At 35.6% G+C, this 15,918-nt stretch overlaps 1 protein-coding gene across 1 annotated transcript in view; it reads right to left on the bottom strand.

Moving 5' to 3' along the window:
- ENPP3 (ectonucleotide pyrophosphatase/phosphodiesterase 3) overlaps positions 1-15,918 on the bottom strand; it is a 61,834-nt gene that overhangs the window by 30,475 nt on the left and 15,441 nt on the right. Inside the window, exons 7-14 of the mRNA XM_006200056.3 lie at positions 12,533-12,612; positions 10,303-10,422; positions 9,627-9,736; positions 8,117-8,182; positions 7,527-7,599; positions 4,196-4,304; positions 2,647-2,775; positions 2,226-2,257 (exon numbers count right to left, since the gene is read on the bottom strand). Coding sequence (XP_006200118.1) covers positions 2,226-2,257; positions 2,647-2,775; positions 4,196-4,304; positions 7,527-7,599; positions 8,117-8,182; positions 9,627-9,736; positions 10,303-10,422; positions 12,533-12,612 — 719 coding nt within the window. The remainder of the gene's footprint in view (positions 1-2,225; positions 2,258-2,646; positions 2,776-4,195; positions 4,305-7,526; positions 7,600-8,116; positions 8,183-9,626; positions 9,737-10,302; positions 10,423-12,532; positions 12,613-15,918) is intronic.

Here is a 15,918-nt window from a genome sequence, read left to right as displayed (position 1 = left end):
ATTGCACAAAAAAAAATCTCTTCACAATTGACTCAGTTTACCCTTTGAGTAACCTACATTTGCTTAATTTTCAAAGTCAATAGTTTTTGAAATCTAGTACAGTTCTACTTGTGAAAAATTCATGGGTTTCTTCATAAATTAGAAATCATTTCTTAATAACCACTGCTAACTAGATGGCATACTTTAAAACTATGTAAAGATGCAAATCATACTGGCAGCTATATATGCAATAAAAGTGAGAAAATGAGAACTAAAACTGCAAAGAAACTTTTTCTCTCTTGTGACCTTTTCAAGAAACAAAAGGGAAAAAAAATACAGGGAAGCATGTGGGGAAATGAATGGTTTTTTCCACTTTCTCATTTTCTTATTTATTTTAAGCCTCAACGATGTTATAAAGATTTCAAGTCTGTGTCACTATTATCTCATGCTCAACTTATATAAGAAAAAGAAGAGATACTATGAAATTGACAAAAATTTTAAAAAGAAATACAGATAGCAGGCAAGTGAAGACTTATAGAATGAAAAAGGGAAAAGTATTTATTGCAGTTATTTCTGCACAGTTATTTTTTCTTGCCTACTTTGCTATCTTTTTCAGTCTTCTTATTTTTCTGCATTTTCATTTGTCATTACTTCTTGCTTAAGTCACAATTTTTGTAACTTCCAGGCAAGCACATGATGGCAGCTGCTGAGTATGCAGCTTCCTCAAATATACAAAGGACTAGAACGTACCCTTAAAGACCACCAATCATTTGATGAGTCACACTTTGCTGGCTGAGTGCACAGCTGAGTGAATACAGAGAAACCTGGGGGTGTACTGCTGACCTCTGAAGAAGATCGGTGTTTTTTGCAGCATTTGAGAATTTAAGTTAAAGACACTAGAGTTAAGATAAAATTGCCATCCTTTTATCGAAGAACAAAGTTGATGCTGTTGTCTGTCATGCAGCCAGAATGTTTGGAACTTTCCAGTTCGTGTTTGGGTATGTTTGCCCAACAGAAGCTCAGTCTAGGCCCACAGAACAGCATTCCTGGGGATACTGTACAACCACATGAATATTTTCCTAGGAATAATGGACTGCTTTGTAAAATGAGAGGCTGTTTCTTCAGGCCCAGGCCATGTCTGTGATGCCACATAATGGACTCCCAGTGTCTATGGTATCCAATCCCTTTGCACCACTAGGATTATTGGACATCACCCTTCCTCATCTCACCAACAGGACTTCAGCTATATGGATCATAAGGTGATGGGGAAAAGGGAAAACAACGTGCAGATTTAGAAGCGTCCATATGTTGACGCTTCTCAGCTACCCATCCAATCAGCATGAACACACTGTATCCATACCCCTCACCAGTAGGGGATGACATTGTCCATCATGCTTACTGAAGATCAGAATATTAGATGTAAGAGAAAAAAGGAGTGATTAACACTTAAGGATCTCTGCTTGAGTGGTCCTTCCTACTTCAAACCTACAGTGGGTCCCAGATTATAGTAACCATTCTTTCCCTAACATTTCCTTATTTTCAGTCATTCACATTTCATTCTAACAGATTTTACTATAATTGCATATCACCTATACAGAAATAAATCCAGCCCCACCCCAAGGAATGGTAAACTGGTGAATTCATATAACAGATATACATTTGCAAATATACTTTCAACACAGAACTATTAAAACCACCACACAAGAATATTTCAGATCTCTCCAGGAGTAGCAAAATCCACCTGGAAAATCTAGATTGCTTTAAACTATATGGAATTTGCTCTGCTTGTTTACTCACAACCTGAGATGTAAGAACCAGTCAAAAGCAGTCGCAATTATAGTTAGAATAAGGAGATGATTTTTCTGATCTGTATAAAAAGATCTGTAATATCTGTGCTTCACTGTTTCCTCATATTAAATGACACAAAAAAATGTGAAAAACGATACTGCCTGAAGCTCAGTAGCCCAGCTCCTTCTAAGGAAACATCAATTCTTCTAAGGAAACATTCAATTCAGGGATCAGTGCCCCTGTTACCCGAACCAGTTTCCTTTAGCGGTGTCAACTCCAGAATAAAATCAACTAAGATAAAAGCAACTGGCAAGAATATAAAACAATGTTGAAGAGGGATTAAAGAATAAATTATAAGTGGCTTGGGCTAAAAAAGGTATAGAATATAGATTTCTCAAAACTCAGATTAAGGACATTACGTTAACTTAAACATGTATGCTAGGAGAGTGTATACTTACACTGAGGTTCCTAACAATTTCTTCAGAATCAACTGTTTCAAAAGAAAAATGAATAAATAAATCACATTAAAGTTGATACTTGACAACAGCAAAAAAATGTAAATAACTCAAGTTAATTTGACACAGACATTTATTAATGACTATGATTGATAAAATAAAATTTAAAAGTATTTTAAGCAAAGAATTTCTTTAGCATTTAAGAATGGAGCAGAATGTATTTTAACCTAACAATATTAAATATTACCATAGACTTTATAGATGCACTGTACTTAAACATGAGAATCTCTCATTTGCTTCTGTGTGGTCCTTCCAAGAAGTCAGAAGGGCAGGCCTGGTAATCCCTACATTCTCAGAATTAGGGGCTGTGGTTATTCACTTTCAAGTTTACCTTTATTTTTCCATTGAGCATCTTCATACTTACAGGTAAAAAAATCATAAGGTATATTACGAGTCCTGATGCGGGGGGCAGGTCCTTCGTACATGTAGAAGTTTATTTGGGAAAAATAATCAGTCATATATTCTCGTTGCTCACAATAAGTTTGATCCATTCCTGAATTTAAAAAATAAAATCATCCACTGAATGGTAACAATTGGTTTGTCTTTGATCAGGTCAAATAGGAGACATTTAATGCTACACATCAGAAACCAAGTTTCACTGAGATCCTCTAAAATTCACTCCACTTTTTTACTCTAAATGGCAGGCCTTGAAAATCTTGGCATTGGAAGAGAAGGATCATGTTTATAAGAGAGGGATTGACAGAAATTACAAACAGATCATCTGTTCAAAGAAGATCAATTAAAGTAATTTCAAAGATGAAAACCCTCTGTAGGAAGCAAATGAGATCTTCATAACATCTGATTTTTACATAAGACAAGTCGATATATTTTTAAGTCAAAAAAGTAACATGCATTTTTATAAAACAATGCAATAAGTACAAGAACAAAGGATAAAGAATATTCACTTTTCATAACTATATTATTTAAATTTATACAAGCAGCACGCGCTCTAAAAAAGATTTGGTAGTTAAACCTTTTTTGTTTGAGGATTCTTCAGACTCCATTTAAATTTTTATTGTTGTCATTTTTATTTATTTTATTATTTCTATCTTTTATAATTTCTTTTGACAAAATGTGCCTTAAAATATTTCCTTTAATTTTGAAGCAACAGGCCAAAGTATCAGGGAACCATTTTAGAAACTGTAAAATAAATTACTATGTTTCACATTGTCCTGATGTCCTAAGCCATAAACCAAAGTTTTGCAGACCTGCTCCTTTTCCTCATCTCACTTCATCTAGACCACCTCATCTAGAAAAAGTCCATTTCTGCTTTATGTACTTCCAAGCACACCATGTCCAGGAACGTACTTGGCATTGAGTTAGCACTTTGAAAATATTCGTCGAATGAATGAGTACTTTAAAAATGAGGTTGTGACAGCTATCTCACTTCTTTTAACACTGGGGTTAACTGAAATGGAGAGCCACCCTCAAGCAGACAAAATGTAGAGTGACAGGGACTTCATGGACGTCTATTCACACGACTCAAAAGAAATACACAGGAAGTGGTAAACTAGCCAGTATAATGAACTGCGGCCAATCTACATGAATGCACCAGTCACTGAAAAGAAGGCACATTTTAAGACTGAATAACAGCCCAATCACCTCCCTGTTCAGTACTACTAACTCCAGTTTTACAGAAAATCAAGTGTATGGATGGACTTTCACAATGAATGTTAGAATAATTAAACTGGAAAGATAAATATTAGTCCTCTGTTAATCACAGCCCACCACAAAACTCATTCTTTGCTCATATTTTAACACCTGTATTTCTAGACCTAGAAACTCTTTTATGAGCAAAGAATGAGTCTTGTGGTGGGCTGTGATTAAAAGAGGACTAAAATTTCTTACCACTTACCGTGAAGTGGTAAGATATAATCAATAATAAAATGTGATTTAAAAAAAAAAAAGCATACCATGGTCAGCCAAAAGGATTATGTTGACACAATTGTCTAAGTTTCTCTGTTTTAGGCCTTCCATCAACAATCCAAAAATGTTATCTACTGACTGTAAGGCTTGAATTACCTAAAGAAAAAGAAATGGCATTAAAATTGTCTTCGTGATTTAAGGTTTAATTAACCAAATCATTACCTAATAGAGTAAAAAACTGAACACGTTTCTTCCTTTGAAATTGCTGGGTTTTGAAATAGGGTATCAGAGCCCAACACCCACACTACAGTTACTAGACACCAATTCCTGTATGTCTATAGACAGAAAAATTAAACACTCTTCCCTACAAAGGAAAATAGATTACTGGCCAATAAATATCTAAGAAAAACAACCTCAACCAACATTATTCAGCTGCAAAGGTTCTCAGAATACTGTCCAATGTTGGGGAGAAGAGTCCACAGACACTTCCATAGGAGCCTGAATGGTTACACAGGATCTGAAGGATCACGTGACAATGGGTAATCAGGGAGTTTAAAAAGGGGCATAGCCCGTAAACTAATCATTCTGTTTCTGGGCTTTTGTCCTAAGTAAACAGAGTACAAATGGAGATTCACATACAAGGATATTCATTACATTATTTATAATTAAAATACAAGAAAAATTAACTTATACCACATCCTTAAGAAGGCATGTTCAATAACAATTAAAAAATATTTTTATAGAACAGTGGCATAGGGAAATGACCACAATACAATGTTAAAGATAACAAATTAAAACCAAACTGCATATGCACCCAACATATTGCATAATCCAGTTTTGTTTGTAAATATATTTAGCATTTCATAGTAAACTCACAGGCACAGAAAACTGAAAGAAAATGTATCAAGGTACAATTAAGAGTGATTGTCTCTGAATAGTGGAGTTCATTTTTATTTTATTGTTTGGATTCTTTTGTGTTTTTTAAATTTCCTGCCCTTCATCAATATAGTATATTGCACTGACTTAAGGTTTAAATGAATAATTTTTTAACCAACATAATCTCATTTTTTTCCCAGTGAATAAGAAAGTGTAATAGCAATGGATTGAGAAAAATGTTTAACCTTATAATCTATTATAACAATGATTGCCTTTTTTCCTTCTTTTCTGAGAAAGAATTTTACAAGCCATTTACTGTTAAGAGCATTAGTGCATCATCTTATAAAATTAGCACAGCAAACATTCATGGATGGTGCTTTTGAAACTTCTGGTTATAGAGACCAGGAAATTTGAGGTTTAAAGAAGTTAAGTAACATGTTCATGGTCCCACAGTTAATGAGAGAGAGCAGAACTTGAATTCAAATCATCTCTGTCTACTGCCAAATCTGTCATCAACTCCAATCCAAGACGCTTTCCTGACCCTCATTCTTAGGGGGACCACGCAGTCTGGTTTGCCAGTGAGTCACATTTCCAACTATTGTCATGGCATAGTTACCTTCCCTTTCACAGAACCAACCTACTCACGCCTCCTGGCTGTGCTAAGAGCACTTCCTCCTCTGTCTTCCACTGCTGTCTGATCTTCTCCTCCAAATTTATCCCCCTTCAGTGGAAGGAACCTGCCTGCTTATGACAGAAATCTGAAAAATCATTGTTGATCCTGCATCACCCATCTCGCCCCAAGTCATAGCAAGTCTCTCTCTTAAATAAATTTTAAGGGCATTTTCTTCCACCCAGGATGGTTGCCACGGCCATAGTCCAAGTCACTACTATCTCTTTCCTGAAATATTGCAAATGCTGACTCATCACTCCCCACTTTCTCTTGCTCCCTCCAATTCATTCCTCTTACACAATAAAAGTGAGTTTAAATGTTCATAGAACTGATTCTGTCATTTCCCTGATTAAAATGCCTCTGTGCTTCCCATTGCACATTTTATGGCCTTCAGGGACCTGCATGGTTTGGCACCCGCCTCCTCCTGAAGGCGCTCTCCCAGCCCTTCCCCGGGCTCACAGTGCTCCAGACATTAGTGGGAGACATTCCTCATACAACAGTTCGAACAGTTCCCGGCACAGAGCAGCCCACAGTAAGAGTCAGCTGCTATTGTTATTGTTACCTTTATCATGCTGTCTGTTTGTCTAGCCAGCTGTTCACCTATCTGTTCATTTGTTCATTTTATGTGTCCCTCTACCGTGCTCCGCCCCTCCCTCAATCAGGCCATTTGTGAGCTTTTTTCCTTTTTGTTACTCAGAGGAGAACTTTCCAACCAGCCTCACCACCACCCCAACCCAGGCTGGGTTGGCCCCTCAAGACCTCTCAGGGCACCCTGATCTTTTCCTTTGAGGGACTTTTCCAAATTGGGCTTAAAATTTATTTGGGTACGAAGCTAGGGCATTGAACAGAAGAAGATACAATGCCTAAAGTCAGCTGGAGGGGTCAGACAAATGCAGGTGAAGTAGTTGATCACAGCAATATGTATAATGATTAAAACAGAAAAGGAGCATTGGTAAATACGCTTTAGAGAGTTACTAAGCCATTCCCTTTTGGAATAACCTCAGTGTTAGAGTCTGTGATACAATCCAGGGTGGTGTGTATACTATATAAAAGAGGACGTAGACTATATAAAAGTGTTCAGACGTGAGCAGGGCCTTATATTAGAAATTATTGTGGTTTAACAGGAAGGAAGCAGAAGGGCATATCTTATACAAAGATAAATCGTGCTGCCAGAATAAATACGCTGTGCATCCCAACTGCAGACAACTGTTACTTGAGTTTCCACAAGGGCCTTTGCAGATTTATATTACGTCCAAGATAATGCAGGTCTGAGTGGATTGCAGAAGAAAACTGGCTTTAGAAAAACCATATTTAAGAGCTATATTTCTGTGGTAAATACAGAATGGTGTAGATAATGAAGAAACTAATACTAGAGTCTACTTCAATTATAATGGGGGCCTAGAAGGGGAATGACTCTGCCTGAGGTAATAATATAGTAAGTCCAATTATAAGAAACTTCTGATTGGAACCATGCTTGAGCAGACAATGGATATTCTCCGGTGGACTTTCAGGTGACGTGGCTTGAGATGCACTGTGTTAACATGTTAAGGTGACACACAGTATTTAGCCTTGATGTTTTCATTATGTGAAGTAACTGCCTCTAAGTATTCAGTAGGCATTTATCCAATTAATTAGGATGCAGTTATTAAGGCAGATATTCTTTTTAGACTTTTAATTATCTTGTGGTTAATAAAGCAGACCATCTTTTTAATCTTTTAACTATTTTTATGTCTGTGTGTGTATATCAAATACAATTTGATTCAGTTGGAATTAAACAACAGCATTTTAGGTTGTGGGTTTTACATTTGTTCAAAAAAAAAAAAAAAACTCACTGCGGCACTGACTGGTCCCTGTTCATGTCCTGCAGAATCAGGTTCCTCCACGTATATGGTATAAAAATCAGGCCTAGGGGTAAAATAGAAACAGAAAGGCATTATCCATTTGCAATAAACCTACGAGGTGGATTTGGGGAATCTGTAGGGCTAGAACTTTGTGGCAGTTTCCTCCTTTTTGCCTCTGGTCTTTCCTTCTCTTTGCCCAGGCCCAGTGCTTCCACTTGGCCGCAGCTGGGGTAGTGTCCCAACAGGGCGTAAATGAGTCCTTGCAGGATGTAGGCACTGGGCTGACTCAGCTCTGAAACTCTCTCTTGGTCTTGCTATTAAGACCTCTCGGTGTGCCTCAGCCCTCTGTTATTTCCAGGCTTATGAGTTTTTGCTGATTCTTTGTTCTGCCATGTTAGGCCCTTCTCTAAAAGTCTGGTTTCAGGAATAATTCTTGAAAAATGCCCATAAAAAAGGAAATGCCAAGTTGTTGGTTTTTTTTTTTTTTTTCCAAAATGGTCATTTAAACTAAAAAAAAATACTTTCATTTGATGCCCACAAATTTCCTACGGTGCCAGCACTTCCCCGACACTAGATATTACCTTTCAGCTTTGGGCAGGTCCAGCCATTTTAACAATGTAAAGACCCTTTCTTCATATGTCACACTTCTGAAAAGAGGAGGAAAAGTAATTTTTAAAATTAATCAAATATTTCCTTTCTTTCTCATCCATCCCTCCTTCACTGTCCCCTCAATTAAAATAAAAGGTGATTAATTATTATCCATTCATTCAATAAGTTTATTTTTATTCGCTTCATTCATTTATGCATTTATATGTATTGACTCTCTATTGTCAGACATGACATTCATTTTAAACAGAATTTATCAGTGAACAAACCAAAGATGCCTTCCTACCTAGAAGTTACAGTCTAGTTGAGGAAGACAAACAAACACCTATTAAAAGATAATAAATGCTATAAAAAAAAAAGCAAAGCTAGAGCTAGAATAAGGGACACTGAAAAAAAAACCCCATAAATACAAAACAGAAACAGACTTACAGACATAGAATACAAACTTGTGGTTGCCAAGGGGGTGAGGGGTGGGAAGGGACAGACTGGAGTTTCAAAATGTAGAATAGATAAACAAGATTATACTGTATAGCACAGGGAAATACGTACAAGATCTTGTGGTAGCTCACAGCGAAAAAAAATGTGACAATGAATATATGTATGTTCATGTATAACTGAAAAATGGTGCTCTACACTGGAATTTGACACAACGTTGCAAAATGACTATAACTCAATAAAAAATGTTAAAAAATAAAAATAAAAGAACAACTGATTTAAAAAAAAAAAAAGAAAGAAAGCAAAACCAGAAAAAAAGAAGGGGCACTCAGTAACTGGAATGGGCCAGTTTAGAATTTGACATCTTTGTATGACCAGGCTAGGACAGTGTTGAGAAGGTAATTCTGGAGCAACAGCCAGAAGAAGGTGAGGAAGCAGGCTGAGTGCATACACAGAATGAGATTGTCTCAGACAGAGGAACAGCTGGTGCAAAGGCCCTACAGCTGAAGCAAGCCTGGTGTGTTGGGGGTCATGGAGGAGGTCAGTATGGCTCCTTCAGCGTGAGAATCCAGGACAGCAGTAGGAAAGGACATTTGAGAGGCGGGAGGACAGCAGGGTTCATACCAACAGGGCCTCGTAGGCTTTTACGCTGCATGAAACAGGAGCCATTGGAGTTTTTAGTGCCAAAGAGGGTCGTAATTGGACTTGTTTTTTTAAATAATTATTCTAATTGATGGAGTGAGAACAGAAATAGAACCAGGGAGATGTGTAAAGATGCAACTGCAGTAATACAGGCAAAAGAGGATGACAGCTGAAACCAGAATGTTAATGCTGGAAGTAATAAAAAGTTCTCAGATTGCAAATATTTTGAATTAGATGCACAGCATTTACTGATAGATCAGATGAGAGATGTAAGAGATAAGAAGCAATGTTAACTACAAGATTTTTGGCCCAAACAACTGGAAGGATACAATTACAATCAAGATTTGAAACCAGATAAATGTAATCATTTCTGCCAAAATGGGGTCACGTCTGCAAGTGCTTCACTACCTGTTGTAAACCTTATACATGGAAGGAAAGGTGTCGTTTATAGCCACATCTGATCCTGGCCAAAAGTAGGTACCAGCTTTTAAACCTTGATACATTGCTGTCAGCCAGATCTATAAAAAAAGAAAATTTCAGATAAGTGGAGGTCAAGAGAATAATTAGTTTGGGTGAAAATGGTACCATTTATTAGGAACTGAACATATTAACAGTTGCACATTTTATTTAATTACTAAAGTTCATTTAAATTATTTGAAATTTGTCTTTGTAGCAGTTAAAAAAAACGTAATTAGCCAGGCATTTACCTCGAAAATCAAAAAATGTAGCAAAGCAATTAAGAAAGGTGGCTTCTCAAGTTGGAAAAATTATACAGTTCTTCCTCTTTTAAAAACTTACAAAACAGAATGAAGAAAAAATCAACAGATAATCTTTCTCAGTAACTTCCAGAATGATATGTTTATAATACAACATCCAGGTTTCAGATGAAGGCAACTTGGGAGAATAATCACACTCATTTAAAAGATTCAAATTATAATTATAAATAGTAGTGAAACACCTTCCCACCCCTCGCTCTTAGAAATTAGAAAGATAATGTGAAATTCAAAGCAGAGAGAAGAGAGAGATCCACTGTCACATTGGGAAACGAAGGTTACTTTGGTGCCACATGCAGGATGCTACATACTGGTTGTCCATGCCACCAAGCTGGATTATCTTTCTCCTTCGAAGAAAGTGAAAAATTCTTGTTGAGGTTTACATCATACATATTATTGTCAATGATGCCATGTGATTCTGGAAATAAACCCTAAAATAATAATTTTTTAAAAGATTTAAGATAAAATAATATATTAAGAAAACATACTTAAAATAGCATAAAAACTATAACTAATGTCTTGAAAAAATGTCATACTTAAAATAGCATAAAAACTATAACTAATGTCTTGAAAAAATGTCATACTTTTAATATAAAACCCCTGTATCTGAACCCAAATACCAAAAATATATACATACTAGTATTTATATATATATGTATACATACACATATATATACATACACACACACACACACACACACACATATATATATATATATATATATATATATATATATGCTAGTTCCACCATGGTCTATGCTGCAAAGGAATGACATTAGGCAGATGGTTTATTGATGGTTTTAATATAACTCTTGAGTTATTAAAAACTGTTAATTAAAAAATCCTATATTAGCAATAATGATTAACCACTGATATTATTGACAATAGGAGCAAGAAATTTACTATATAGATGCTTTTCAGTATCAGATATCCTGGCTAAATGGGTTAAAATGTGTTACCAGTACTTTAGAAGAAAGCCTGCCAAGTCTCTGTCCTTCCTTGCAGCCATCCATCCATCAAGCCCATCCTTCCTTCAATCCAATCACACCTATTCATTCAATCACTGCACACATTTCCACTGAATGCCTATGACATCCTATGCAGTTGTAACTACATTAGATAGATTTTAGGGTCATTATTTCAGAATATTACTATATATGTGAATATGGATATGCACATATATAGGAAATTAATAGCACTTATGTATAATTCCTTATTTACAATACATACATATATATGTATTATATATGCATGTGTATTTGTGTACATATGTGTACATATAGTCAAGTCTTATTATTTGCAATAGTTATGTTTCATAAAGTTGCTGCAAACTCTGAATTAGTGAATACTGAACCATTTCTCCTAGGAAAAATACAGAGTTAGGTTCCTGTGAACCTCTGCTAATAACGTTTTTGTCTACTGATCTGTATATAACCTTGTTTTGTGTGTGTTTCTATTTGAAGATACCTTATTTAATATATATCGTTGATTCACTATAACTCATGCCTGAACAAAGCTTATCTAACACACATATCTTTTTACTCCAAATGGTACATCACTGCCTTCTTGCTCTTAGAAACACTAGAAAGTACTTCAGCTGTATGCTTAAGGGTCATTTTAAACAACAAAATCTCTAGCAAAAAAGTACAAACATGCAAAAAACATGGCACTACATAGACAGTAGACTGTGAAAACATTTGTTTACTGAATGAGAGCTAAAACAAGAAGGCAGAGTATTGCCTTGTAGGACCTCAGCTGGGGACACGTGAGCTGAGCAACTCAAATGTTTAGGTGAATCTGCAGAATGGAATCTGCATTTATACACCCAGACACACATGCACACACATACACATATACATATACAAATATATAGTTACTTAAGGACTAAAATTTAAATAAGTTGTAATTACTATTCCATAGTAATAAAAGACTAAATGCAAAGTAGGAAAGACATAACATTCTTTGGCAGTAAAGGCTGAGGCAGAGGACTCCTTAAGGTACATTCTAAATCTATAAATATTAAATAACTTAATTTTCCTTTGAGTTCATTTTGATCATTTCACTTATGTCTTCTTATACATTGAGGGGAATTTACTTGCTTTATCTAAAGAGATATAGCCAGTTTGAATTCATCTATGAAACAGGAGACTTTGTCAAGTTAAATATATTAAAAACAAAGACTAGGAAAGAAATTTCCCACATCAAAGTGACCATACTCATATATTGCCTCCCATTCCTTCAGATAAATGGAGACTAAGCAAAAGGTCAGAGCAGAGGGAATGTCTCCCATCCAAGAGGCTGTCCTGGCCTGTTAGAGAGGTAAATTAGCCAATGGTGGGATTCTCACTCACAGTTAACAGCTCACAGCACTGGACTGGCCTCGAACTGAGCCATTCCTTCTGTGCCTGAATTAAGCCCTGACTGCCACCACATGTGCTTGATGTGTGACCTACAGCTCATCTGGTTTCTGCCTGAGCGTGCCTGGTGTGGTCAGTTGCCTGCCAGGGGCCTGTCAGTCTTGTCACTGGGCCAAGCACTCACCGTGACAATGGTGTAATGATTTGGGAAGGTTTTGGTCGGATAGGCAGGTCTCAGGTATTTTGAATGAATCCCACATGTTTCTGCAACGAAGTACATTGAGAAATTAAGATGTGTCGGGAGGCTATAGCTCAAGTGGTAGAGCTCATGCTTGGCACACACAAAGTCTTGGGTTCAATCCCGAGTACCTCTTCTAAAAATAAACAAATAAGTAAACTTAATTACCTTCCCCCAAAAAAGAAAATTAGAAGAAGAAAAAAAGAGAGAGAAAGAGAGAGAAATTAAGACGTTTCTTCCTCAGAAGTTGTTTGAATAACTGAAACTTTGAACATGAAAATTTGTCAGAGAAATAGAAAGCTGAGGGGTGAATTGTAAATGGAAAGAGGTTGAAATGCTGATGCCTAAAAATGCCTCCATTCCAAAGAATGTCAGTTCTTAGGAGAGGAATGAGCTAAGTCAAGGGTCAGGAAAATTTTTCTGTGAAGAAATAAGTATCTTCTGTGAAGATAGTAAGTATGTTGAGCTTTGCAAATCTATATGGTCTCTGTTGTAACAGCTCAACTCTGTTATTAAAACCCCAAAGTATCCATGGACAATATGTGAACAAAGGAGCATGGCTGTGTTCTAATAAAACTTTATTTGTATACACTGAAATTTGAATTTTACATAATTTTTTGCATGGCACAAAATATTCTTTTTTCCCGTAACCATTTAAGAATGTAAAACAATTCTTAGCATTGCAGGCCATACAAAAACAGGTAGAGTGGACCAGGACATAGCTTGCTGACCCTTGAGCTAATCATGTCCTAAATTTTTATATAGTGCCAGCTTTGTTTGCTTATACTGCTCCCTTTTTTCTGATCCAGGCTATTACAGTAAGAATTTCTATATAACATTTGCTTCTTAGCTAGTTCTTAAATGTAAAGTATCCAGTATAACAAAAGTCCACATAACTATCTAGATAACTGAAAAGGAATTTGACTTGTATAAATGCATAAGCCTATGCCGTGTAGCAAAGTTTACAAAATGAACTAATTTTATTGTTTATTATTTTCAGCACAGTTTCAGTTTGATCAGTGAAGTTTCCTGTGATCTGTTTTCCACAAAGCATGGCATTAATTTTGCTTTCAGTTGTCCTGTTGTTTTCATCTGTGCAATAACCCTGCTTAAGGCGGTCACACCCACTAGAACACACTGCTGTTTCCTCTGCAGCAGTGAAGTATGAGAGCCTTTTCCTTGCCCAGATCCCACTGACTCTGATTCTAAAAGAAAGCTTCACCATTGAGATTCTATGTATGTTAAAACAAAAGGTGGAAATGATTGCTGTCCAGAAAGTAACAAACTCTACAGCTAGAAATAATGAAGATTTTCTCAAATAGGCTTGGAGTTGGTCTCTTTTCTGGCCTCTAGAAGAGTGTTTCCAATATAATCCATGAATTTACTCCTTCAGAATCTTCTTGGATCCAATATCAAGTCTACTAAATATGACTTGAGTGGGGATGGTGGGTGAGTGAAAGGTAGAGGAAGAAGAGCTCAAAAAAAAATCTACATTTGTAGCGAGCACCCCAAGTGGTTCTGATGTATTTGAGTTTGCGGCCTGCTCTAAGACATAATGTCTAATCAAAGGTTAAAACAAGCTTTTTCTCCTTTTTAAATCAATACCACCAATAAATAAGTCTTGTCCTTAATCAGAGAAAGATACATTTAATATCCACCATTTTAATTAAAAGAACTGAAGTGGGGAAAACAATCATACAATAAAGAGATCTAAGGTCAGTTTCTATTTTATTTCCTTAAAACATAGGTAATGCAGTCAAATTTCTAAATATCTAAAGACACAGAGTATAAGATAATAAACAAACTAAGCTACCAGTGATGTGGAAACATGACACCACCCTAGTTTCAAATAGGACACACTGGCTATCTACAGATTCAGGCTATGATTTTAGATCACTTGCCTTTGAACCAGAGCTATTATAGAGCATCTCATCAGAAGCAAGATCTTCTACCATCTTTCTTCTAGATCTTAATAATCTAAATTATGACTGAATAGAATAATTCTGGAAAGACACACAATAAACCAGTAATAATATTTGCTTCTATGAAGAGAAACTAGAAACACCAGGAGAGTTGGTTGGTTAGTTGGTTGGTTGGGTTTTTTTTCTTATTACATACCTTTCAATATTATTTTTAGAAGTTTATCATTCGCATATTTTCCGCCTTAAAAAACATCTTATTAAAAAAGAAAGTATGAGGGGGGAGGGTATAGCTTAGTGGTAGAGTGCATGCCTAGCATGCATAAGGTCCTGGATTCAATCCCCAGTACCTCCACTAAAATAAATAAAAACCTAATTATCTCCCCCTAAAAAAAAGAATAAAAAATTTAAATAAATAAATAAATAAGTACCAATTAAAAAAATCTGAAAATATAAATGGAATAAACATACATCCATGGTAATGATACACTACAAGAAGGAGTATTAGACTGAATAGATAAGCAGGTGAAACAGCTAAAGAACATACAGATACAGCAAAAGCAGCACTAGGAAAGCGGTTCACAGAAATAAACACCTACATTTAAAAAAAAAAAAATTTCAAATGAATAACCTAACTTTAAACCTTAAGGAGCTAAAAAAAGAACAAAATTCAAAGTTAGCAAACATAAGAAAATAATTAAGATTATAACAGAAATAAGTGAAATAAAGAATAGAAAAATAATTTAAAGAATCAACCCAATTAAAGGGTTTTTTTGGAAAAAATAAACAAAATCGATAAAACTTCAGCTAGATTAAGGGGGAAAAAAAGAGAGAATTGTCATATTAATAAAGTCAGAAACCAATACCACAGAAATAAAAAGGATTACAAGAGACTACTATGAACAATTATACCCTACAAACTACATAAACTTAGAAGAAGTGGATAAATTCCTAGAAACATAGAACCTTCCAAGTCTGAGTTATGAAGAAATAGAAAATCTGAGCAGACAAACAAGTAATTAAAAACCTCCTAACAAAGTAAATCTTCAAGCTGGCCTCACAGGTTAATTTTACCTCACATTTAAAGAAGAATTAATGCCAATTCTTCCCAAACTCTGCCAAAAACAAAAACAAAAACAAACAACCACAACAAAAAAACTTAAGAGGAGAGAACACTCACAGACTCATTTTATCAGCATTACACTGACACCAAAGCCAGATAAGGATACTACACGAAAAGAAAACTCCAGGCCAATTTCCATGAATTTAGATGTAAAAATTCTTACCAAAATACTCACAAATCAAATTTAATAGTATATTAAAAGGATCACACATCGCAATCAAGTGATATTTATCCCTGGGATGCAAGAATGGTTATTACTAGTTTTGCACTATCCCTAGTTTCACAGCTTT

Source organism: Vicugna pacos, chromosome 8, assembly GCF_048564905.1.
Source record: "Vicugna pacos chromosome 8, VicPac4, whole genome shotgun sequence".
In the NCBI taxonomy this organism is placed as follows: Eukaryota; Metazoa; Chordata; class Mammalia; order Artiodactyla; family Camelidae; genus Vicugna; species Vicugna pacos.
Note: the sequence above shows the minus strand (reverse complement) of the source record. Positions and strands in the feature narration are given on the sequence as shown.